The 26,206-nt window shown below is 35.8% G+C and overlaps 2 protein-coding genes, 1 long non-coding RNA gene and 1 other non-coding gene across 5 annotated transcripts; 1 reads left to right on the forward strand and 3 right to left on the reverse strand.

The window, feature by feature from the left end:
* Nucleotides 1–1,025: 1,025 nt before the first annotated feature.
* LOC112775828 (alkaline/neutral invertase A, mitochondrial) lies at nt 1,026–5,070 on the reverse strand. Of its 2 annotated transcripts, XR_011877011.1 has the most exons (7): nt 4,053–5,069; nt 3,467–3,626; nt 2,830–3,041; nt 2,125–2,618; nt 1,909–1,957; nt 1,713–1,812; nt 1,026–1,471 (listed from the first exon to the last, which is right to left on the reverse strand). XR_011877011.1 is itself a non-coding variant. In XM_025819714.3 (6 exons), exons 1-6 carry the CDS (start codon nt 4,752–4,754, stop codon nt 1,145–1,147), a joined length of 1,944 nt encoding a protein of 647 aa, XP_025675499.1. In that variant the 5' UTR covers nt 4,755–5,070; the 3' UTR covers nt 1,026–1,144. The 2 variants fall into 2 exon arrangements, 1 of the variants encoding a protein (XP_025675499.1); XM_025819714.3 differs by lacking the exon at nt 1,713–1,812 and having other exon boundaries at nt 4,053–5,070.
* A 9,907-nt stretch (nt 5,071–14,977) lies between these two features.
* Nucleotides 14,978–15,085, forward strand: LOC112781159 (small nucleolar RNA R71). The gene has a single exon (XR_003191953.1). It is a non-coding gene; the product is annotated as a small nucleolar RNA R71 (small nucleolar RNA).
* A 3,314-nt stretch (nt 15,086–18,399) lies between these two features.
* Nucleotides 18,400–19,413, reverse strand: LOC140182455 (uncharacterized). The gene is made up of 2 exons (XR_011878015.1): nt 19,218–19,413; nt 18,400–19,055 (listed from the first exon to the last, which is right to left on the reverse strand). It is a non-coding gene; the product is annotated as an uncharacterized lncRNA (long non-coding RNA).
* Nucleotides 19,414–21,866: 2,453 nt separating this feature from the next.
* Nucleotides 21,867–24,847, reverse strand: LOC112777075 (Golgi apparatus membrane protein-like protein ECHIDNA). Its single transcript, XM_025821358.3, has 6 exons — nt 24,680–24,847; nt 24,134–24,190; nt 23,830–24,033; nt 23,668–23,727; nt 23,158–23,284; nt 21,867–22,176 (listed from the first exon to the last, which is right to left on the reverse strand). Exons 1-6 carry the CDS (start codon nt 24,692–24,694, stop codon nt 22,088–22,090), a joined length of 552 nt encoding a protein of 183 aa, XP_025677143.1. The 5' UTR covers nt 24,695–24,847; the 3' UTR covers nt 21,867–22,087.
* Nucleotides 24,848–26,206: the final 1,359 nt, after the last annotated feature.

The following is a 26,206-nucleotide window of genomic DNA, read 5'->3' on the forward strand; positions in this document are numbered from 1 at the left end:
AAATATATAATTTGTCACCTAAATCTTATGATTTGATGTAACCATAAAATGAAAAATAAAAAAAAAAAGAAAAAAAAGTTTGAACAGATGAGGAGAAGACAACGGTAGGTGTGAGGGGGCCATCCAATGATCCCGCCTTCAACTGACTGACGAAGGAGGCAAGAGCCAGGCAGACGTGCACACCGTGCAGGTTACTGCGCAGAGACAAGCCGGCGAAGGAGGTTGGGTGCTGCAATTCTGATCGACGTTGATGAAGGCTTCAGGTCACGCGGCGCCGCGGCGGTGGATGTTGAGCAGCGACCGTGCACCGATTTGGCGATAAGAGAGGATGGAGAGGGAGAGAGTGAGGAAGACCGGTTGGAGGTGTTTGTAACTATTTGGAATCCTTATTTGCTTTGTATTTAAAATTGAAAAAAATTTTATAATTAATTAATTTAATTATCATTTAATGTTAATTTAAAAAATATTCTCATTGTACACATTCTATACTAAAAACCAGTTTGGCTAAACTTCTTAAATAAGTTCTTTTGAAAAAGGAGCTTAAAATATAAGGACTTTTATTAATATTAACTTTTAAATAAGTTATTTTGAGTTTGAAAAGTTATTATAGAAGTCCTTGTTTTAAAATTGTGCATTAAATAAGAGTGATAAAATAGCTTTTGAAAATAGGAGAAGTCACATTTTTTAACTTCTTCAAAAGCTCTTAAATAACTTTTTGAAAAGTTAAAAGTTTATCTAAAAACTTATACCAAAAACATTAATGTAACTTTCTATAAGTCAAAAGTTGAAAAAAGTAGCTTTTTGGTGTTTTCCAAACGGACCCTAATTACATTGGCTCCTCATACTTTCTCTTAACAAAAATGCAAAATAAAGAAAAAGAAAAAAAAAAAAGGTTGCAACAACAAAAAAAAAAAAAAAGAAATGTGATTTGCAGAGTTTTATGTGGGTGATTTTTGTTAGACCAATCAGTAACTAGATCAACTTGATTGGATTAGTTACTAAAAATGCTTGGACATATAACACTATTGTTATCAATTTTCCAATTTAATTTTCATTGCATCTTATCAAATACATTCTATACCGTAAAACTATGAATGTACATACAATAGGCTCTCTGCTTCCAAATATTGCAAGGCCTCATTCATCACACAAGAATCTGTGACCTGGCAGCACCACGGGAGCATTTCCTCCTTCCACTCTTATTTAGTGCACAAACACATATCTCAAGTAGTTCATAATCCTCCTCCCAGAATAACATCGATGCCATCTCAGGCTTCTTCAAAAGCATCTTAGATGTAAGGAACCCGGAGATTGTCCATGTTTGATACAGCCGTGATTGTTTTCCAATAAATTTTCCAGTTCGTGTATCATAGTATTCTGGCCACAAATCAATGGGAAGCCTTTTCTCGGCCAATGCGACAGCCTTCTTGGCTAGCTCGATTCTCCCCATTTTGATGCATGCCAAAGTGAACTGAAGATGATGTAAAATTGTTCAGAAATTTAAAGCTGCCGTTCATGCAAGGTTCAGATTTCAGAAACAAAAATAGCAAACAACAAAAGGATAGATAAACATAAAAATTTCAATTGTGAAAAGATTTTCTTTCCTCAAATAACAAGCCAAAAAGATAACTGTCTCCTTTTTTTTTTTTTTTTCTAAAGAGTATTCGTTTTGCAAATGGAAAACATTTCAAATTAATTATGATACAGTATACCTTGTCCTAAGAGTGAATGGAGGTAAAATTCAAATAAGTGAAATCCCAAAAACTAAGAGTGTTCCTTGGAGGAGTGTTCCTTTGCCTAAATGTCAGAGCTCTGAAAATCATTGGTCCGATATATAGCTGAGATACTAAATACTGAGACACATGCCAATGGATAACCAACATATTACTTTTCTCGGAATAATTTTACCTGCCACAGAAGAGTTGGCCAAGATCCACCGTTGTGATATGACCAAGGACTGCATAAAAAGTTGAGCAAGTTGTTTCAGTTAAGATATAAACCACAAACAGTTCTGATTACAAAGACAACTAGATTATACAGATTCATTAGAGTACATATGTGACAAAAAAAGAAAATCAAATTACTCAAGATATTCAGATACAGAATTTAAAATTACAGACTTACGTGTTCTTAGGGTCACTGCCAGTTATTATCCGCCACTCTTCATTATCCAACGCAGGATAGCATATCTTAAGAGGCATATGACTGCCAAGATCATCCCACTTTGCTTCTATCAGATTCAAAATAGCTTCATTCTGTCTAGGGGTACCCAAAGATGAAACAATAGACCAAAGATTTCCAAGCGTGAAAAACCTGAAATCCATGTGAGCTGGCTGCAGATTCCCAATCAGATATCCACCTTCTTCTGGAATCCAATCCATTAACCACAATGGAATTTGTTCTGGATAGATGTTGAACTTGTTGGTTGCATCCATGGAGTACTCTTCGGTTTTGTACCTATATATTTCGTTGATCTTTTTCATATCCACCCAATAATATTCTCTAATGTGGAATGACAGTGCGCTGAGTCGATTGTTAATGGCTCTAATCAGATTAGAGCTTCCCTCATTTGCAGCGAGCATCTCACGGGAGCAGCGAAGAGCTGAGTAAAATAAGGCCTGTAACTTACAATCATTTAAACGAAAGGAACATAATCCAAATATAACAAAAGAACAACTGTCAACTGCAACTGATTAAGATAGAGCATCATTCAAGTTTAAGAAGAAAACTAGCATAATTTCAGAGTCCATGTAGCACCTAATATTGTAATACAAAACGACAAAACTACAAAACTCTAAAGAATAAGAAACACAGCATAGATAGACTCACTTGGATCTCAAGGGGGTGGCCATGAATCCCCATCCGCCTGTCTATCATACAAGATCCATCAGTGACTAGGAGAGAAGGAAACATATCGAAACCATCAGTTAAACACAAGTTAAGGATCATTTTTAAGCCAGTCTGAACATCCACCCTTTCTTGCAAGCTATAGTCACCAGTGAGCTTCCCATAAGCCCGCAACAAGATGATCCACCACAGTCCTATAAAAGAAACAAAATGGATCGTAAGAACCTGGTACCCTGATGATAGAAGAATAATATAGAACAAGAATGGAGGAATGGAAAATTGAAGTGAAACCATGTGATTTCACCCTCTCCACTATGAATGTTATTGAATTAACTGAATACCTCACTCAGCACTTTCCCCTTTCCCCTTTCCCCGGATACCTCTTGTCTCTTCCATAACAGAGCTGGCAAGGTTAATTACAAGATTTCCCCCTCTATTCCCTAACTAGCTGGCAAGGTTAATTACAATATTTCCCCCTCTATTCCCTAACTATGTATGTTTCCCTATTTGTCCCTTGTTGCGGACACTAGATGGAGGTATGTAACAGAGATACAACTTCGAAATGTCATATTTTTCATTTACAGCAGTTAGAGGTACTGCAAATACACTAACTACTTACCTGAATCTACAGGTGCAACACGACCAATTGCTGATTCCCCGAAATCAGGGTCTAAAACTTCTTCAAGATTATCTCCATCAAGAGCTACAGTTCTAACTTTGAAACTAGCAGGCATCAAGCCCTGCCCTGGACTGTAGCAATCTACTGTTTTCTCCCAACTCTTTCACAATTAAAAAGGAGGAAAAAGTGTACAGCGTTATTAGTAACTACGAATATCCAACATAATTGTAAAGAATTTTTTATAAAGAGTGTCATAAAGGTACTGTAACAATAAAGAAGTTTATTTCTCTATGAAAAATTCCTATCTTTTAAGCACTCATTAGGAAAAAATCTGGAATTTGCGATTATGTTGTCATCATGAGTACCTTCTCTCCTGGGATAACTAATGTACAAGCAGAATCTAAATAAACATTTAATCATCATAGTATATACACCATCCTTTTAGCATTTAAGTGTCGAATTTGCCATCAATCATCACTATCTACTACAACGGATACATACTTAACTCTTTATAGCATCAATAAAGCCTGGGCAGCCATTTAACAAGCTAGCATTTGAAAGCATAAAATTTTGTTCTAAGAAGCACCTGCAATTGCAAGGTATGAAGAAGAAAGTTCTTGACAATCTCGCTTTCGCCTCCAAGCAAGAAAGCGAGAGCAGAAGGAACGAAATCCCGAATGAAGACCTGATCGTAATTCAATGGCGTCTTGTCACCAGGATCATTAGCAGCCACAGTCCCCACAGGGTTCCCACAATAACTCACAACAGCACCCTTCAATAGCCTCCATGCTTCTCTCTCCGCTTCACTGTCCTCAACTCTCGCCTTTTCCACCACACTCACACTCACAAAACCCTCCGAATTCTTCTCTATGGTGGGAACACTCTTCTCTTCCTCATCAACTCTCTCCACCACATGTGGCTTCAAATTCACGCCACCCTGCACATAAATCCTCTCGAAATTGGTGTTATTTACGCGGTTTTCAACTGAAGTTGAGAAATTCCGAACACTCAATGAGTATGCAACTCTGGCAATGCTTGAAAAATCCTCATCTGGTTTGATTACTAATCCTAATTGCCATGAATTAATCCTGAAATGGAAAAGACTCGAAAACGGTAAGTAAAGAAAATTCTTGGCACTACCAATTCGGAAATGGTTCGCAGTGGTGAGAAGAGTGCGGTGACATTTTGGATGAGGGGAAGCCAAAGAAGATGAAGTCGTAGAAGAACCAATGAGAACCCTGCGAGAGGATTTGGTAGCAGAATTGCGAATGATGGCAATTGTGTTCATGACGAAACAAACAAAGAGAATTGGATTTGGAGCCAAAGGAAGCGTACGGAAGTGGGATAAGAATTAAGATGTTAAAACTTAAAATTTCGAATGAGTTAGGTAGCATCAGAGAGCATAGGGTTAGGGTTATGGTGCTGTAAGAATAAGAGTGGCGCAACGCCCATGTGTGTTTATGTTGTCTGAAATATTGGAAAAGGAAGAAGAGTGGAAGAATGGAAATTGCGATTGAAGTTTTATATATGTAAGCTGTAGGGCGTAGGCGATGCTGCAGCGTGGCGGCCTGGCGGTCATGAATAAATAAATGTGATGCTATCCTGAAAAACCAATGTATTATTTCTTTTTAAAAAAAAGTATAACAAAGTAATACTTTCTTAATTTATTTTGTTATTATAAATTTGTTTTTCCTTTCACTAACAATTGAGTAAAACATTTATAGAAATTAGATTTTAACCATTTTAGAACGAGGAACGTCAGGAACCTATTACAATTAAAAAAATATATAATATATATTAAATGTTCTTAACAAATTTCATATCAAATACTTTAGTTTTCAATAAATTTTTATTATTTTAATTTTTTTTTAAAATTACACTTGTCAAACAAATTGATTTTTCTATCAATTTTAATACTTAAATTTTGGTTTTTTGATTTTAACAAAAAATATCGACCAAAATTGTTTAATAATTTTAATTCGAAAACAAATATGACTTCTTTTAAGAGAGTTTAACCTTAGCTTAGAACTTATTGACTATAGCTGTAAAAAGTTCACTTTGCAAGTGATTGAAAAGAAATGTATAATTATATTATTAAATAAATTCTTTTACAATCAGAATTTTAAAAAGATTTGAAAAGTAACAACATCAAATAAGGAGTTTGCGATGAAAGGATTGAATACTAGAAACTTAATAAATAAATGAAAAACATAACTTAAAGAATTGAAAATGAAATGGAATTGATAAAAATAAAAAAATGAAAAACTCTCTTAAAAGGATAGTAAAAGTTTTTTTTTTATTTTTTAGCGTGTTTGGCAAATTTATAGTAATAAAAGTAAAAGTACTAGAAAAATTAAAAAAAAAACATCTTTTTTTGAGACACTTGAGTTAGAATGCTCAAGTGATTAGTTAAATTGGAAGTTGTTGGCTAATTCTCTATTTACTAACGCTAGTCCTTTCCAAGGGAGAGGATTAGGATTTGCGAATAAGAGTTAGCTCAATCACTTAACTTTCTTTTATTTAGTAAGGGTTAACTAAGTGAAAACAACAACATTTGATATTACACTTGAGAGAATTCCAACAATGATAGAACTTCCAATTAATCATTCCCCCAGTCAAGACTTTTTATTTTGAATAATATAAATCTCTTTTAATTTTCATTGCGCTAAATAATTATTTATTTTCTGTCACTTGACTCTCAAAAATTTCTCAAAAAACTCATGATTAATAAGATAACACTCTTTTGTCAACTCGTTGGGAGACGACCTGGGATTCATACTCCCAGTATTTTTATTCTAATTTTGTGACAACCTTTCTAAATTGATGAGCGGATTTTTGCTGGTTAAGAACTATACTCACAACGTATTTCTATATTGATTTCTTAATTTACATAGTTGGCAAATTTATTTTTAATGTGTAAATTGCATAATGAAAGTTCTTTTACACGGAACTGTCTTCAGCTTTAAACTCCATTCCTTGTTCATTAAGTAGTTATTTTCACGTTCTGTTCTAAAACTTGACTTCGAAAAGATTCATCTACATTCTTCTTCTACTTGATGTTTAAGTAAATCACCCCATCTGCATTCTTCATCTACATTCTTCACTTGTACTTTGATCATTCAATAATGGATACTCCATTGGATGATTTATATTTTCTGTTTGATCCAGCTGAAGTTGATGATGACTCCAGGCCTCCAGCAATGATGGATATGAGAGTATGGAGGATGAGTTGTATAGACCACCTCCACCAAAAATGTAGGATAAAAGTGAAGAGGATTGTGTGATTGTAAAGAAGAAAACAAAGAAAAAAACAGAGGAAGTTAGTCTCCCCCGTTGTTCGACAAGCTATATATGTTCCTCAATGCATGTAAACGGGGTTTTAAGGTTGGATGTAGAAAGTTGATCGATCTTGATAGTCGTTTCTTGAAGGGATATTGTAGATGTCAACTACTATTCTAAAAATAATTAGGGACTAAACTGTCTTTTTTAAAACATGATAGGGACTTATACTAGATACTCATTTTTTTAAGTTGGTGCTTCTGAAATTGTTCAATCTCAAGGGCCTTTAACCTTGCCAAGACCATCAGTAACAAGCATGGTTGGTCAAGTTGAACAAAATTTTTACAGTTGTTGCTAAAGGACACTAAAATATCTTAGAACTTAACCATGCTATCATTCATTCGTTGTTTGGCAATCTGCAAAACATTGAAATAGTGCCACAAACCATTTGGATTGGACTTAATGCTCAAGCCCAAAAGCAAAGCAGCCTATTGTGAAGCCACCTCACATAGTAAATCCACCAGTTTAGTCAAGCATCCCACTACCAATTCTACCGTATCAAAACCTTCAAGGCATCTCGCCAAAAGCATTGTCTGCTGCAAGTAAGAAAACTTTCTCATAAATGTTCTAGTTCATAGCCAATCCTAGATTCAAGGCTCCAAAGAAGAAATGATGATGCATATATGCACACGTATTCGTAAGTGTTGTTTTGTTAATTTCAAACTATAATCAAGTAGTCAAAATAACTTTTAAGTAGTCTTTTGGTTGTATTGGGATAAACTTGATTCCTTTTTTTGGTTCATGCAGATGCTAGTGCATGCATGGATCTTCATCACATTTTGATGGAATTAGCATTACCAAAATAAGCTTCTTGAGACAATTAGACTTGCACATGATTTTACATGTGTTACTTATATACCTTAATCTATGCTGGTTGCTATTTAGTTTTTCATGTTTTATTTAGATATCTCAATTCATATTAATTCATTCATCATTGATTGTTGAAGTATAATAAATCCATCCTACAAATAGATTTATCATAAACAAACCATTACTTTTCCACTCATTAGGAATTTAGAAAAGAAATACACAAGCTTGTCAATACATGTTCAAGTTTAATCTACTAACATTTTCCAAAATGCTTGATTAAAAAAGCCAACCTATCATCCTTAAACCTATCACAAATACAATCACATTACACATTTTACTTTTTCAATCAATTTTTGTCCCAGAATTATGAGGTTTTTTCTAGTGCCCTCACCCTATTTTCAAGCTCCAATAATCTCTCTTCAACCTAGCCATCATCACCACTTCTACCACGAAGATCAGTAACCTTTTTCACACTAACTTTCTCGTAATTAATGTTAAAAACTAATTCAAACCATACAAAGAAGTTGCAGTGAATTTGTTTTTGCTGCTCAACAAAAGTTCATCCTTTTGTTCATAATCAATACACAAACAAATACATCAGCAATGATTTTTCAAAGCACATTCTTATGGAAATTGGTATGCGAAATTGTTACTCAAGTTGTGAATTATTGTTCGAAATTGATTCCCTGGTGATGGCACCAAAAACGGATGCACAGAACCATGGTCTAAACATATCTTCACAACTTCGCATAACTAACCAACAAGTGCACTGAGTCGTCCAAGAAATAAACCTTACGTGAGTAAGGGTCGATCCCACGGAGATTGTTGGTATGAAGCAAGCTATGGTCACCTTGTAAATCTCAGTCAGGCGGATATAAAATAGTTATGGATTTTTTGAAATTAATACTAAAATAAGGATAGAAATACTTATGTAAATCATTGGTGAGAATTTCAGATAAGCGTATGGAGATGCATTCATTCCTCTGAACCTCTGCTTTCCTGCTGTCTTCATCCAATTCATCTTACTCCTTTCTATGGCTGGCTTTGTGTAAGGATGTCACCGGTGCCAATGGCTACTTTCAATCCTCTCGGGAAAATGGTCCAAATGCTCTGTCACAGCACGGCTAATCGTCTGGAGGCATCACCCTTGTCGTTGGTTGCATCCTATTCCTCTCTGTGAAAATGGTCCGATGCGCTGTCACTGCATGGCTAATCATCTTGGAGGTTCTCGATCATACTGGAATAGAATTTACTATCCTTTTGCGTCTGTCACTACGCCCAGCACTCGCGAGTTTGGAGTTTGTCACAGTCATTCAATCCCAGAGTCCTACTCGGAATACTACGGACAAGGTTTAGACTTTCCGGACTCTCAGGAATGCCGCCATCAATCTAGCTTATACCACGAAGATTCTGATTAAGAGATCTAAGAGATACTCATTCAATCTAATGTAGAACGGAAGTGGTTGTCAGGCATGTGTTCATAGGGAATGATGATGATTGTCACGTTCATCACATTCAGATTAAAGTGTGAATGAATATCTTAGAAGTGAAATAAGATGAATTGAATAGAAAACAGTAGTACTTTGCATTAATCTTTGAGGAACAGCAGAGCTCCACACCTTAATCTATGGAGTGCAGAAACTCTACCGTTGAAAATACATAAGTAATGAAGGTCCAGGCATGGCCGAATGGCCAGCCCCCAAACGTGATCAATAGATCAAAAGATAATCCAAAGATGTCTAATACAATAGTAAAAGGTCCTATTTATAATAAACTAGCTACTAGGGTTTACAGAAGTAAGTAATTGATGCATAAATCCACTTCCGGGGTCCACTTAGTTTGTGCTTGGGCTGAGCTTGAAGTCTACACGTGGAGAGGTTATTCTTGGAGTTGAACGCCAGCTTTTGTGCCAGTTTGGGCGTTGAACTCCACTTTGCAACTTGTTTCTGGCACTGGACGCCAGAATTGGGCAGAGAGCTGCCGTTGAATGCCAGTTTGCGTCATCTAAACTTGGACAAAGTATAGACTATTATATATTTCTGGAAAGCCCTGGATGTCTACTTTCCAACGCAATTGGAAGCGCGCCATTTTGAGTTCTGTAGCTCCAGAAAATCTATTTTAAGTGCAGGGAGGTCAGAATCCAACAGCATCAGCAGTCCTTCTTCAACCTCTGAATCTGATTTTTGCTCAAGTCCCTCAATTTCAGCCACAAAATACCTGAAATCACAGAAAAACACACAAACTCATAGTAAAGTCCAAAAATGTGAATTTAACATAAAAACTAATGAAAACATCCCTAAAAGTAACTAGATTCTACTAAAAACATACTAAAAACAATGCCAAAAAGCGTATAAATTATCCGCTCATCACAACACCAAACTTAAATTGTTGCTTGTCCCCAAGCAACTGAAAATCAAATAGGATAAAAAGAAGAGAATATACTATAAATTCCAAACTATCAATGAAACATAGTTCCGATCAAATGAGCGGGACTTATAGCTTTTTGCCTCTTGAATAGTTCTGGCATCTCACTTTATTCATTGAGGTTCAGAATGATTGGCATCTATAGGAACTCAGAGTTCAGATAGTGTTATTGATTCTCCTAGTTCAGTATGATGATTCTTGAACACAGCTATTTTATGAGTCTTGGCCGTGGCCCTAAGCACTTTGTTTTTCAGTATTACCACCGGATACATAAATGCCACAGACACATAATTGGGTGAACCTTTTCAGATTGTGACTCAGCTTTGCTAAAGTCCCCAATTAGAGGTGTCCAGGGTTCTTAAGCACACTCTTTTTTTTTTTGCTTTGGACCTTGACTTTAACCGCTCAGTCTCAAGTTTTCACTTGACACCTTCACGCCACAAGCACATGGTTAGGGACAGCTCGGTTTAGCCGCTTAGACCAGGATTTTATTCCTTTAGGCCCTCCTATCCACTGATGCTCAAAGCCTTGGGATCCTTTTTATTTGCCCTTGCCTTTTGGTTTTAAGGGTTATTGGCTTTTTGCTCTTGCCTCTTGGTTTTAAGAGTTTTTGGCTTTTTCCGCTTGCTTTCTTTTTTTTTTCTTTCTATTTTTTTCGCCTATTTTATTTTATTTTTTTCTGCAAGCTTTGTTCTTTGCTGCTTTTTCTTGCTTCAAGAATCATTTTTATGATTTTTCAGATTATCAAATAACATGTTTCCTAGTCATCATTCTTTCAAGAGCCAACATATTTAACATTCTTAAACAACAACTTCAAAAGACATATGCACTGTTCAAGCATACATTCAGAAAACAAGAAGCATTGTCACCACATCAATATAATTAAACTAAGTTCAAGGATAAATTAAAAACTCATGTACTTCTTGTTCTTTTGAATTAAAACATTTTTCATTTAAGAGAGGTGATGGATTCATAGGACATTCATAACTTTAAGACAAAGTTACTAACTACTAATGATCATGTAATGAAGACACAAACATAGATAAGCACTTAACATAGAGAAAACGAAAAACAGAGAAAGTAAGAACAAGGAATGAGTCCACCTTAGTGATGGTGGCGTTTCCTTCTTGAGGAACCAATGATGTCCTTGAGCTCTTCTATGTCTCTTCCTTGTCTTTGTTGCTCCTCCCTCATTGCTTTTTGATCTTCTCTAATTTCATGAAGGATGATGGAGTGTTCTTGATGTTCCACCCTTAGTTGTCCCATGTTGGAACTTAATTCTCCTAGGGAGGTGTTGATTTGCTCCCAATAGTTTTGTGGAGGAAAATGCATATGAGGCATCTCCGGGATCTCATGGTGATGAGCTTCCTGCGCCTCTTGAGCTCCACGAATGGGCTCTCTTGCTTGCTCCATCTTTTTCTTAGTGATGGGCTTCTCTTCCTCAATGTGAATGTCTCCTTCTATGGAAGCTCCAGCTGAGTAACATAGATGGCAGATAAGATGAGGAAAAGCTAGCCTTGCCCCAGGAGAGGGCTTTTCAGCTATTTTGTAGAGTTCAAGGGAGATGACTTCATGAACCTCTACTTCTTCTCCAATCATGATGCTATGGATCATGATGGCCCGATCCACAGTAACTTCAGATCGGTTGCTAGTGGGGATGATGGAGCGTTGGATGAACTCCAACTATCCTCTAGCCACAGGCTTGAGGTCCAATCTTCATAGTTGAACCGGCTTGCCTTTGGAGTCAATCTTCCATTGAGCTTCTTCCACACATATGTCCATGAGGACTTGGTCCAACCTTTGATTAAAGTTGACCCTTCTAGTGTAGGGGCGTTCATCTCCTTGCATCATAGGCAAATTAAACGCCAACCTCACATTTTCCGGACTAAAATCCAAGTATTTCCCCCGAACCATTGTAACATAGTTCTTTGGATCCGGGTTCTTACTTTGATCATGGTTCTTGGTGATCCATGCATTGGCATAGAACTCTTGAACCATTAGGATGCCGACTTGTTGGATGGGATTTGTTAGAACTTCCCAACCTCTTCTTTGAATTTCATGTCGGATCTCCGGATACTCATTTCTTTTGAGTTTGAAAGGGACCTCGGGGATCACCTTCTTTTTGGCCACAACATCATAGAAGTGGTCTTGATGAGCTTTGGAGATGAATCTTTCCATCTCTCATGACTCGGAGGTGGAAGTTTTTGTCTTCCCTTTCCCTTTTCTAGAGGATTCTCCGGTCTTAGGTGCCATCAATGGTAATGAAAAAACAAAAATCTTATGCTTTTACCACACCAAACTTAGAATATTGCTCACCCTCGAGCAAGAAATAAAGAATTAGATGAAGAAGAAGGAGAAAAGATGGAGAAGAGGGGGGAGGAGTGTTTTTGCCAAGAAGAGAAGAGAGGGTTGTGTTGTGTGAAAATGAGGAAGAATGGAGGGCTATATATAGGGAAGGGAGGGGGTTTAAGTTTCGGCCATATGGGTGGGTTTGGGTGGGAAATTGATTTGAATTTTGAAGGTAGGTGGAGTTTACTGGGTAGGTTTATGGGGAAGAGTGGGTGGATGTGAGTGGTGAAGGGTTAATAGGGAAGAGAGATGGAGGTGATAAGTGAAGGGTTTTGGGAAAGAGTGTTTATTGGGAATAGAGGATGATTGAGAAGAGAGAAGAGAGTGAGTGGAGGTAGGTGGGGATCCTGTGGGGTCCACAGATCCTGAGATGATCCTGTGGGGTCCACAGATCCTGAGGTGTTCAAGGATTTATAACCTTGCACCAAATTAGGCATGTAAAATGCCTTTGCACACAACTCTGGGCGTTCAGCCCCAGGTTGGTGCCCATTTTGGGCGTTCAACGCCCATTTGTTGTCCATTTCTGGCGTTGAACGCCAGAACCATGCTTGTTCTGGGCGTTCAGCGCCAGCTCTTCTCCAGGGTGCAACTCTGGTGTTCAGCGCCCAGATGTTGCCCATTTTGGGCGTTCAGCGCCCAGATACTGCCCATTTTGGGCGTTCAGCGCCAGAACCATGCTCTGTTTTGGCGTTGAACGCCAGACAGGTGCTTCCTCCAGGGTGATTTTTCTTCCGCTGTTTTTGATTCTATTTCTAAATTTTTCGTTTATTTTGTGACTCCACATGATCATGAACCTAAGAAAACATGAAAAACAAAAATAAAATTAGATAAATAAACATTGGGTTGCCTCCCAACAAGTGCTTCTTTAATGTCAATAGCTTGACAGTGGGCTCTCATGGAGCCTCACAGATGTGCAGAGCTTTGTTGAGACCTCCCAACACCAAACTTAGAGTTTGGATATGGGGGTTTGACACCAAACTTAGAGTTTGGTTGTGGCCTTCCAACACCAAACTTAGAGTTTGACTGTGGGGGCTTTGTTTGACTCTGCTTCGAGAGAAGCTTTTTATGCTTCCTCTCCATGGATGCAGAGAGAGATCCTTGAGTTGTAAACACAAGGTTGTCCTCATTTAATTGAAGGATTAATTCTCCTCTGTCCACATCAATCACAACTCTTGCTGTGGCTAGGAAAGGTCTTCCTAGGATGATAGATTCATCCTCTTCATTTCCAGTATCCAGGACTATGAAATCAGCAGGGATGTAAAGGCCTTCAACCTTTACTAACACGTCCTCTACTTGTCCATAAGCCTGTTTTCTTGAATTGTCTGCCATCTCTAATGAGATTTTAGCATCTTGCACCCCATAGATTCCCAGTTTCTCTATTACAGAGAGGGGCATGAGGTTTATCCCTGAACCTAGGTCACACAGAGCTTTAAAGATCATGGTGCCTATGGTGCAAGGTATTAAGAACTTTCCAGGATCCTATTTCTTCTGAGGCAATGTTAGTTGATCTAGATCATTTAGTTCATTGGTGAACAAGGGAGGTTCATCTTCCCAAGTTTCAATGCCAAATAATTTGGCATTCAGCTTCATGATTGCACCAAGGAACTTGGCAGCTTGCTCTTCAGTAACATCTTCATTCTCTTCAGAAGAGGAGTACTCATCAGAGCTCATGAATGGCATAAGGAGGTTCAATGGAATCCCTATGGTCTCTAATTGAGCCTCAGAGTCCTTTGGTTCCTCAGAGGGAAGCTCCTTATTGATCACTGGACATCTCAGGAGGTCTTCCTCCTTGGGATTCACGTCCTCTCCTTCCCTTACAGGTTCGGTCATTGTGATCAATTCAATGGCCTTTCACTCTCCTTTTGGATTCTCTTCTGTATTGCTTGGGAGAGTACTAGGAGGGATTTCAGTGATCCTTTTACTCAGCTGGCCCACTTGTGCTTCCAAATTTCTAATGGAAGATCTTGTTTCATTCATGAAACTTACAGTGGCCTTGGACAGATCAGAGACTGAGTTTGCTAAATTAGAGGTATTTTGTTCAGAGTTCTCTGTCTGTTGCTGAGTGGATAATGGAAAAGGTTTATTATTGTTAAACCTTTTTCTTCCACCATTATTAAAGCCTTGTTGAAGGTTTTGATCCTTCCATGAGAGATTTGGATGATTTCTCCAGGAGGGATTATACGTGTTTCCATATGGTTCACCCATGTAATTTACCTCTGCTATTGCAGGGTTCTCAGGATCATAAGCTTCTTCTTCATAAGAAGCCTCTTGAGTACTGTTGGATGCAGCTTGCATTCCAGTCAGACTCTGAGAAATCATATTGACTTGCTGAGTCAATATTTTGTTCTGAGCCAATATGGCATTCAGAGTATCAATTTCAAGAACTCCCTTCCTCTGAGGCATCCCATTGCTCACAGGATTCCTCTCAGAAGTGTACATGAACTGGTTATTAGCAACCATGTTAATGAGTTCTTGAGCTTCTGCAGGCATTTTCTTTAGGTGAATGGATCCACCTGCAGAAGTATCCAATGACATCTTTGATAGCTCAGATAAACCATCATAGAATATATCCAGGATGGTCCATTCTGAAAGCATGTCAGAAGGACACTTTTTGGTCAGCTGCTTGTATCTTTCCCAAGCTTCATAGAAGGATTCACCTTCTTTCTGTCTGAAGGTTTGAACATCCGCTCTAAGCTTGCTCAGCTTTTGAGGAGGAAAGAACTTGGCTAAGAAAGTCGTGAGCAGCTTATCCCAAGAGTTCAGGCTGTCTTTGGGTTGAGAGTCCAACCATATTCTAGCTCTGTCTCTTACAGTAAAAGGGAAAAGCATGAGCCTGTAGACTTCAGAATTTACTCCATTAGTCTTAACAGTATCACAGATCTGCAAGAATTCAGTGAAGAACTGAAAAGGATCTTCAGATGGAAGTCCATGAAACTTGCAGTTCTGCTGCATCAGAGAAACTAGCTGAGGTTTCAGCTCAAAATTGTTTGCTCCAATGGTAGGAATGGAGATGCTCCTTCCATGTAAATTGGAATTAGGTACAGTAAAGTCACCGAGCATCCTCCTTGCATTATTATTATTTTCTGCTGCCATCTCCTCTTCTTGTTCGAAAATTTCTGTAAGGTTATCTCTGGATTGTTGTAATTTAGCTTCTCTTAGTTTCTCTTCAGAGTCCTTTCAGGTTCTGGATCTCCTTCAACAAGAATGTTCTTGTCCTTGCTCCTGCTCATATGACAAAGAAGAGGGCGCAGAAAAATAATAATAATAATAATAGGGATCCTTTATACCACAGTATAGAGGTCCCTGTGTGAGTGGAAGAAAGGAATGGATAATCCAAACACAAAGGTGATGATAGGAGCAGAGATGTGAGATGAAGAGAAGTGTTAGTAGATGAATAAATAAAATAGAGGGGATGAGAGAGGGAGAGAATTTTCGAAAATTATTTTTGAAAAAGAGTTAGTGATTTTCGAAAATAGTTTTAGAAAAAGGTTAGTAATTTTCGAAAATTAAAATAAAAAATTAAAATAATTAGTTAAATAAAAAAAAGAAATTTTGAAAAAGGGGGAAGATATTTTCGAAAATTAGAGAGAGAGAGTTAGTTAGGTGGTTTTGAAAAAGATAAGAAACAAACAAAAAGTTAGTTAGTTAGTTGAAACAAATTTGAAAATCAATTTTGAAAAGATAAGAAGATAAGAAGTTAAAAGAGATATTTTGAAATCAAATTTTGAAAAAGATAAGATGAGAAGATATTTTTGAAAAGATATGATTGAAATTGGTTTTGAAAAAGATTTGAATTTTAAAATCACAATTAATGACTTGATTCACAAGAAATCACAAGATATGATTCTAGAACTTAAAGTTTGAATCTTTCTTAACAAGTAAGTAACAAACTTGAAATTTTTGAATCAAAACATTAATTGATGATGTTATTTTCGAAAATATGATATAAAAATAAGAAAAAGATTTTTAAAAAATATTTTTAAAATTTTCGAAAATAACTAAGAAAAATGAAAAAGTTTTGATTTTTGAAAAAGATTTTGAAAAAGATAAGATTTTTAAATTGAAAATTTGATTTGACTCATAAAAACAACTAGATTTTAAAATTTTTTGAAAAAGTCAACTCAAATTTTCGAATTTTATGAGAGAAAAAGGGGAAGATATGTTTTTTGATTTTTGAATTTTTATGATGAGAGAGTAAAACGTGAAAATGATGCAATGCATGAAAATTTTTAGATCAAAACAATGAATGCATGCAAGAATGCTATGAATGTTAAGATGAACACCAAGAACACTTTGAAGATCATGATGAACATCAAGAACATATTTTTGAAAAATTTTTAATGCAAACAAAACATGCAAGACACCAAACTTAGAATTCTTTAATGCTTAGACACTAAGAATTCAAGAATACATATGAAAAACAAGAAAAGACACAAAATATGCAAATGCAAAGATCAAACAAGAAAACTTACCAAGAACAACTTGAAGATCATGACGAACACTATGAATGCATGAAAATTTTCGAAAAATGCAAGATGAGTATGCAATTGACACCAAACTTATAACATGACTCAAGACACAAACAAGAAACACAAAAATATTTTTGATTTTTATGATTTTATGATTTTTTTGTATTTTCTTTTAATTTTTTTTCGAAAATCATTTTGAAAAAGAAAAATAAGGATTCCAAAATTTTTAATATGAATTCTAAGAATCTTATGCTCTTTAATCTAAAGCTCCAATCAAAGGGTTAGGCATGGCTTAATAGCCAGCCAAGCTCTAGCATGTAAATTACATCCATTGAGGTGATTAGTTGAAGACCAGTCCCAAAGCAGTTTGGGTATGGCTTTACAGCCAGATAGGATTCAACATGTTCCATGAAACACTAGAATTCATTCTTAAAAATTCTGAAAAAAAAATATATTTTTGAAAACATTTTTTTTTCGAAAACAGATGAGAAATTTTTGAAAGATTTTTGAAGAATTTTTGAAAATAAAACAAAAAGAAAATTACCTAATCTGAGCAACAAGATAAACCGTCAGTTGTCCAAACTCGAACAATCCCCGGCAACGGCGCCAAAAACTTGGTATGCGAAATTGTTACTCAGGTTGTGAATTATTGTTCAAAATTGATTCCCTAGCGATGGCACCAAAAACGGATGCACAGAACCATGGTCTAAACATATCTTCACAACTTCGCATAACTAACCAGCAAGTACACTGGGTCGTCCAAGTAATAAACCTTACGTGAGTAAGGGTCGATCCCACGGAGATTGTTGGTATGAAGCAAGCTATGGTCACCTTGTAAATCTCAGTCAGGCGGATATAAAATAGTTATGGAGTTTTCAAAATTAATACTAAAATAAGGATAGAAAGACTTATGTAAATCATTGGTGAGAATTTCAGATAAGTGTATGGAGATGCATTCATTCCTCTGAACCTCTGCTTTCCTGCTGTCTTCATCCAATCCGTCTTACTCCTTTCTATGGCTGGCTTTGTGTAAGGATGTCACCGGTGCCAATGGCTACTTTCAATCCTCTCGGGAAAATGGTCCAAATGCTCTGTCACAGCACGGCTAATCGTCTGGAGGCATCACCCTTGTCGTTGGTTGCATCCTATTCCTCTCTGTGAAAATGGTTCGATGCGCTGTCACTGCATGGCTAATCATCTTGGAGGTTCTCGATCATACTGGAATAGAATTTACTATCCTTTTGCGTCTGTCACTACGCCCAGCACTCGCGAGTTTGGAGTTCGTCACAGTCATTCAATCCCAGAGTCCTACTCGGAATACCACGGACAAGGTTTAGACTTTCCGGACTCTAATGAATGCCGCCATCAATCTAGCTTATACCATGAAGATTCTGATTAAGAGATCTAAGAGATACTCATTCAATCTAATGTAGAACGGAAGTGGTTGTCAGGCATGTGTTCATAGGGAATGATGATGATTGTCACGTTCATCACATTCAGATTGAAGTGCGAATGAATATCTTAGAAGCGAAATAAGATGAATTGAATAGAAAACAGTAGTACTTTACATTAATCTTTGAGGAACAGCAGAGCTCCACACCTTAATCTATGGAGTGCAGAAACTCTACCGTTGAAAATACATAAGTAATGAAGGTCCAGGCATGGCCGAATGGCCAGCCCCCAAACGTGATCAATAGATCAAAAGATAATCCAAAGATGTCTAATACAATAGTAAAAGGTCCTATTTATAATAAACTAGCTACTAGGGTTTACAGAAGTAAGTAATTGATGCATAAATCCACTTCCGGGGCCCACTTGGTTTGTGCTTGGGCTGAGCTTGAAGTCTACACGTGGAGAGGTCATTCTTGGAGTTGAACGCCAGCTTTTGTGTCAGTTTGGGCGTTGAACTCCACTTTGCAACTTGTTTCTGGCGCTGTACGCCAGAATTGGGCAGAGAGCTGCCGTTGAACGCCAGTTTGCGTCATCTAAACTTGGGCAAAGTATGGACTATTATATATTGCTGGAAAGCCCTGGATGTCTACTTTCCAACGCAATTGAAAGCGCGCCATTTTGAGTTCTGTAGCTCCAGAAAATCCATTTTGAGTGCAGGGAGGTCAGAATCCAACAGCATCAGCAGTCCTTCTTCAACCTCTGAATCTGATTTTTGGTCAAGTCCCTCAATTTCAGCCAGAAAATACCTGAAATCACAGAAAAACACACAAACTCATAGTAAAGTCCAGAAATGTGAATTTAACATAAAAACTAATGAAAACATCCCTAAAAGTAACTAGATTCTACTAAAAACATACTAAAAACAATGCCAAAAAGCGTATAAATTATCCGCTCATCAGAAATCTAACCTTGTACTTTGGGCAACCAAAGAACAGTCTCTCCAAATTATCAGGAGTTCGTGACTTCGATACGATTACATACAATCCACATCCACATTTTCGGTGCTGTACTTTGGAAATTTCGCATGTATCCTTGCGTAGGTTATCACCTCTGTCGTGGGTCGCTATCCGTTGACGGCCACTTGATGCCGAAGTGCTTCCCGCACTGCGTGACATTATAACTGTGATGTATTTTGTAGATGAATAATCTACTTAGAGTTTCAAATTAATGGAGGATTTAACGATACACCTCAATAGTGGACATTAACTTCTGACAAATGAAGACTGCAACGGCTAACGGCATTTAATGTTGGAGATCAATTTGTGTATTTTTAATCTTTAGGAACTAAAATGTTCGGTCCAAAATTCCTCGTCTGACAGATTTGGGGTATTACTTTGTTGGGTTTATCTATATTGTGCCTTTTTTTTTAACGACACTATCTTGTGCCTTAAGACTTAAGAGCATATGTTAAGATTACAAATTGAAAATTTTTTTATTAGAAATATAAAAAATTTAAATTTTTAATGCATTTATTTTGTATTTATTAAATGAAAAAAATTTAAAACATTCTATTAATGGTAAGATTATAGCTAAACTCTTCTTTGTTTTATTAAAATAGAGATATGATATGATTGGAGTAAAGTATTGTTTTTGTCTCAAACGTTTGGGGTAAGTCTCAAAGTTATTCCAAACCTTTCAATCGTTCTATTTAAGTCCCTAACGTTTCAAAATTGGCTCAATGTTGTCCTACCGTTAGGGATCTGTTAACAGAATTGACGGCAGGACAAAATTGAAACGATTTTGAAACATTAGAGACTTAAATAGAATGAAAACGTTAAGGACAAAAACGATATAAAAAAATAAATTTTAATTTTATCTCTAATAATATATATACAATAAAGTATAAATTGCACCTTTGATCTCTAATGTCGAAATTTTTTAATGTTTAATTTAATTCAACTTTATTTTTAATTTTATTCTTCAATAATATCAAATTTTTACGGGAAATAATTATTCAATTATTTTTTTAATTTTATTCTTAATCACATTATTTTTTTTTTGAGTAAATTTATTTTTTATTAAGAACAAAATTAAAAAATAAATTAAGTAATTATTAATCGTAAAAAAAATTAAAATTATCAAAAAAAGATTAAAATTTATTAAAAATTAAAATTATTAAAATTATTATCTCACATGTTTTAACTACATATATTATATAGTTAAATAAGATAGAATCTAATTTATATAATATTTTATTAAATTTAAAATTGATAATTTGATCAATATTTTATTAGTTGAATTAAATTTATCACTTCAATATTTTTCATCAACGGCAAGAGGTATATAAGTTATAACATTACAATACAATATAACAACAGAATAAGTTATAACATTACAATACAATATAACAACAGAATCATAGTAATTACACAACATAATTTAATTAGTTGTTGTTATTACCATAATTATTTTTCCAAGTTTATTAAAAATTAAAATAATTGAAATTATTTAATTTTACTCTTAATAAAAAATAAATTCACTTAAAAAAATAATGCAATTTAATATAAAATTTTAAAAATAATTAAATAATTATTTATTGTAAAAATAATGATATTATTGAAGAATAAAATTAAAAATAAAATTTAATTCAATTAACCATTAAAGAATTTTGATATATTAGAGACATAAGGTATAATTTATATTTTATTGTATATATATTATTTTTTTTCGCAAGTTTATATACTAGTCATTTTACAAATATTTCATGATGACTAAAATTCTTTAAGTGTAAAATTATAAAAAAATTAATTTATTTAGAACGAAAATAATGTGATTAAATATAATTTACTTAGATGTAATTAAAAAATAATTGAATACTATGTACAATAAAAAAATTGATATTATTGAAAGATAAAATTAAAATTTATTTCTATGTATCGTTTTTGTCCCTAACATTTTAGTCCTATTTAAGTCCTTAACATTTTAAAATTGTCTCAATTTTGTCCAAATCGTCAATTTTGTTAATAGATTCCTAACGATAAGACAACATTGAATCAATTTTAAATCGTTGGAAACTTAAATAGGACAATTAAAATGTTAAAGACAATTTTAAGACTTACCCCAAAGTTGAGAACAAAAACGATATTTACTCATAACTGACAGCAGCCCATTATCAATTGTTAAGAAAACTTCTTCCACATTATTGATCTGTTTTAAAACATGATACTCTCAGCATCACATGATAGTTTTTGGAGATTTATTTTAAAATATGAATAAGCCATAAATTATTCTTGTTTTTCTGAGCATAACCAAATGAAAAGCATAAAAATTACTAAATATCAGTTCATATTTATTTTGATCATCACATTCAATCCTATATATATATATGGTCGGTGGTGGATGCGAGGAAGGGCGAGCATGGGGCTTTGGCCCTCCCAGGGTTTTCTTATTTTCTTTCCGAATCAAGATAAAATTGTATTTAACTTCGACCTTGGTAAAATTGTTAGAAGTTCCTAATCTTAGTTCTGCTATTTACTTTGGTCATCGCATTTAATTCAATGTAACCAGTGAGAGGTTTACTGTTCCACAAAATGAATAAATGATGAAGAAAGAAAAGATTTACAACTAAGTACTCTTTTACACTGTAATTTGATAATCATTATCCAATTCATATAAAAGGTACAAAATTTTGCATTTCCTGTATCAGTTACTAAGCAAGTTCCATAGTCACTCAGAATAAAATCCGATGCTGGCCGAAATAATAACAATGTACATACCTCCAATGCATCTCAATACTTCAAATATTGCAGGGATCAGTTTGCATTTCCATCTTTGATCTTCAAACAACACTGAATGCTGACGATAATGTAGACGAGAACCGAGAGGCAAGGGTCTGAGAAGCAAATTGTTGAAACTGCTTCTTGGCATCTGAAAGAAAACCAAGTTGTTTAAGTCATAACAAGTTTTACTGTTGAATGGCACCAACACCAGTATATCCCCTTCAGGCTTTCCTAGTTTTCGTATTTAAAAAGAAAATAGATAGAAGTGTGTTTTCTTGTTTTCTTATCCGCGAAGAGAGGATGGTAAAAATGGTTCAATGAAAACTTAGAGATAGCATGTTCGTAGATGAAATGGAACACAAGCATGCATGTTTGACATGTATTCATATCATTTGAACAAAGACAATTATTCATATAAAGCAGGAGAAATTAGACCAGATGAATTGCAGAAATAACTGACACAGCATCACACACACTGTCACCCAAGGCCCAATGGTCAACTCGCACAAAAAGTATGGGTACCAGTACAAGTTCTTCCACTTTCTCAAACCTTTTACATTAGGAGACTAAAATAATGTTGCTTGTCACTCCACCATTTCCAGTAATCTACCATTATGGTTATGATTATAACAACAGTAATAATAATATCATATAATTTGCAACAAATATGGACTGCAAGCATAGCAATGGATTTTTCCATTTTTCTCCCAACCATAAGAAATTATGACTCAGTTATTAAATGAGTCACATTGATGCCTAGTAAAGCCCTTCCCCCAACCAGGAACAAGAAACACATAAACAATGAACTCAAAACATGCATTAATTAGAAACTTAATATGTCAACAACTTCACTAGAAACAAGCAGAAACAAGAAGTTTGAAGAGATTGTTTTTGCAAAATTAAGCTGTTATCAAACATGCACAGAGCCCCCCCAACGTAGACTAATACTTTTCACTGTATTAGCATACACAAAAGGATGGAAAGCAGAATGTCAATAAGTGAAGAACTGAAGATACTAAATACCAGAGCTAAACATTTGGAGTTACAAGCCAAGGATTATATAAAGATTCTGTTGGTCAACAAGTGCAATAAGCTGAAAGAAATTTAAGAACATCAATAATAAACTCACCTTTTTTGCATTTGGTAAAACCAACAATATTTGCAACGCTCAAAGTCACACAAACTCCTATGACAAGGAGATAATCAGCTTGAAGCCTTATAAGTGAGAAGATTCCCAACACAATCCATGCAACTGCCTATAAAGCAATAGGGATAAATGGTTACACAGATTACCAGATAGGAAGATAGTAGACACCTAAATTACAAACAATATTGGAAACCGTGTTAATTCACAATTATTTATTAGATACCTAAGCTTCAATCAGTGAGAAGAACCATGCTAGCTTTTTTTTTGTTGTTTTTAATAGATGTGAGAACCATGTTAATTCTCCATCCGGATCTAGAACTTGAGACAATTGGCCAATCTATAAGGAAATTAGCATATTACATACTCCTACCTCTCGACATTGTACATACTGCTCCCCTTACTGAGTAATCACATAAACTACATCTAACACTGTAAGGGCGTAGGAAAAACCAGAATGGCAATGCAAACAGTAACTAATCTATATTTTCTTACTGTAAGATAAAGGGTCCACCAGAAAAGCCACGAATCTTTCTTGTTCATCCGAGCCAATGACTGTTGGGAAACAAAACAAGTACAGTTAAGATGCAGTTATCTAGTATAAAGCATTTGAATCAAGAATACAAGATTACAGCCATCAAAACAAGGAATACGTACCTCTTGGTCAAGACATTCAAATTTCCAAACACTCTCACCCAGATCATTTATTTCATTCCACCATCTCAAACCAACCAAAATCCGCCCACTCACATTTTTTACTACCCAGAAATCAAGGGCAGCAAGAAGGACAGTCACCACAAAAATGATGACAAAGTTATCAATAAAGAGGGCCGAGAGTATGTAAAATGCCAATGCTGCAGCCTGCCGAATTTTTTTTTTTTTTAATATGTTGTTGACTATTAAGAAATAAATATGGCTCATAGGAAGATATGCAAAGAGATCATGATCAGATATACCAAACCTTGAAGAGAACGTGAAAGAAGCATGTCTTCGGATTGGCGTAGTTTTCAGTTACAGGCTGCACATGCAATAGAACTTAATTAATTATTAATTACTCAAATCAAGGAAATAATTTCAGCTTCATTCAGAAAGGGGAAAATAACCCTCCTTAAATTAATTCTCTCCAATAAACAAAAGAGTAGTACAAAGTCTGGTTCTGTATCCGAATCTAGATGCGGCAACAGAAAGTAAAATAATAGAGCCAAAAAAGAGAGAGAGAGAGGGGGGGAGGGAAGAAGCATTGAGTCATCAAATCAAATCAAAGCAAGTCACCAAACAAAATCAAATCAAAGCAAAATAAACCATTCAGCGTTTACATCTACGCTGCTCGATTCCAAATTTCCTGATTAACGAAAAATTGGAACCTCCTTAGCTTGTATCATTAGAAAGAGCGCATCAATGAACGAAAATTGAAAGACGCTACATAGAGCTAACGGTGGTCAAATCCAGATCTAGGAATAAGGGTGAATCACATCGTGTTAAGGAGCTGGTTCACTCAGTGACTCACCTGGTTGGGATCCATGAGAGAAAACGGAGCATAAGAGATCTCAAAACCCCGCAGAGATTTTTCAGTCCAAGCAAGTCTCCTCACGCGCTCACTCCGATCCAAAATAATGAAATTGCGTTAACTTCCCTCTATTTGTTATTGTTATACTTATACCGCATTACCGCATGAACCTCTCTTTATGCTCTTGTACATGTTAATAATCAAATTAGTCACATGAATAATCTTTTTACTAAAAATAGAATACTCGAATTCGCAACTTCTTAATTGAGTATAGGGAGACTATGCTATTTGAGTTATATTTTATTGGCGTCACATGAGTCATCTTTTAAGTTTGTTTTTAAAGATTTTATCAATTAAATTAAAGATAAATAATTAAATTTATTTTTAAAAAATTATTTATTTTTTAAATTAGTCTCTAAATAAATTTGTTTATCAATAAAAAAAATTTATTCTTAATCGTGTTAGTCTTTCTATTATTTTTTATTAACAACATCAAACTTTATTAATGTGGCAAGTTAAGTAATATTACAATACACACATAAGAATCTTAATTAACTACTAATACAACACTATTTACTGTTTATTTTCTTGCATTCTCTTATTAATGTTTATGCTATTTAAATCCAAATCACTCAATTTAGTTTGTTTGATTAGCTTAATCACTCAACTATTGTTGTTTGATCTATTAATTCTCGTAAAATCAACACTCACCCACTTGAGTTATTACTTATTACGACCCGATATACTTGTCGGTTAATTGTGTTTTTCGAAAATTCACACCAACTTTTTATTAAATGACCATTTCACCTTTTATCATGGTTCTGAAAACCGGACTGGACCGGCCGGTTCAACCGGAAGTTCAACCGGAAAAACCGGGAACCGATTACTTAGCCGGTCCGGGTAATGTAGAAAACTGCCTGGCAAAAAATCGGTGGAAAAACCGGTCGAACCGGTGGTTAACCGGCGAACCGGAAGAACCGTCCGGTTTTTTGGCGGTTTAGTGGTTTGCAACTTCACAGCCAAACGACGTCGTTTTGGCTTAAAAAAAAAAAAAAAGAAGAAAGAAAGAAAGGCGTACGCGGAAGTCCCAAGACCTAACCCACTATGCCACAGCACTAACCCTAATCTGAGTTTCCCATTCTCCCCTTTCTTCCCCTCTCCAACTGCATTCGGCGCCAGCCTCCATTCACCCACGAAGGTCACGATTGCCACCCACAGCCATCCACAGCAGCCGCGACCACCACCGGCCGAGCCCGCCTCCTCGTCGCCTAACGCCTCTCTCTCCCCTTCCAACCCTAATTTCCTCAATGTGCTGAAGGCTGAAGCCAGCAGGAACGCCTCCACTCCACCGTCCTTACCACTATCGGCACCGGCAGCGGCCACCAGTCGTTGCCACCATCACCACTCGAAGCTTCTGTCGCCATCGTCATCGTCGGGTGGTCCGTTTGAAGCTTCTGTCGCCCTTGTCGTCGGAAGGTCGGGGCATAGCTTCTGTCGTCAGCCGCCTCTGTCCTGCCGAGCATCTCT

Source organism: Arachis hypogaea, chromosome 19 (genome assembly GCF_003086295.3).
Source record: "Arachis hypogaea cultivar Tifrunner chromosome 19, arahy.Tifrunner.gnm2.J5K5, whole genome shotgun sequence".
In the NCBI taxonomy this organism is placed as follows: domain Eukaryota; kingdom Viridiplantae; phylum Streptophyta; class Magnoliopsida; order Fabales; family Fabaceae; genus Arachis; species Arachis hypogaea.

What these genes read in the sequence shown, in the direction of transcription:
- LOC112777075 (XM_025821358.3), bottom strand. An exon ending in TTGAATGTCTTGACCAAGAG is followed by an intron (nt 23,728 to 23,829) that starts GTACGTATTCCT and finishes GTTTCCCAACAG; the next exon opens with TCATTGGCTCGGATGAACAA. An exon ending in TTTTACCAAATGCAAAAAAG is followed by an intron (nt 22,177 to 23,157) that starts GTGAGTTTATTA and finishes GTTTTCTTTCAG; the next exon opens with ATGCCAAGAAGCAGTTTCAA.
- LOC112775828 (XM_025819714.3), bottom strand. Translation starts at nt 4,754, where the DNA reads ATGAACACAATTGCCATCATTCGCAATTCTGCTACCAAATCCTCTCGC. An exon ending in TTCATACCTTGCAATTGCAG is followed by an intron (nt 3,627 to 4,052) that starts GTGCTTCTTAGA and finishes TAATTGTGAAAG; the next exon opens with AGTTGGGAGAAAACAGTAGA. An exon ending in TGTTGCACCTGTAGATTCAG is followed by an intron (nt 3,042 to 3,466) that starts GTAAGTAGTTAG and finishes TTTCTTTTATAG; the next exon opens with GACTGTGGTGGATCATCTTG.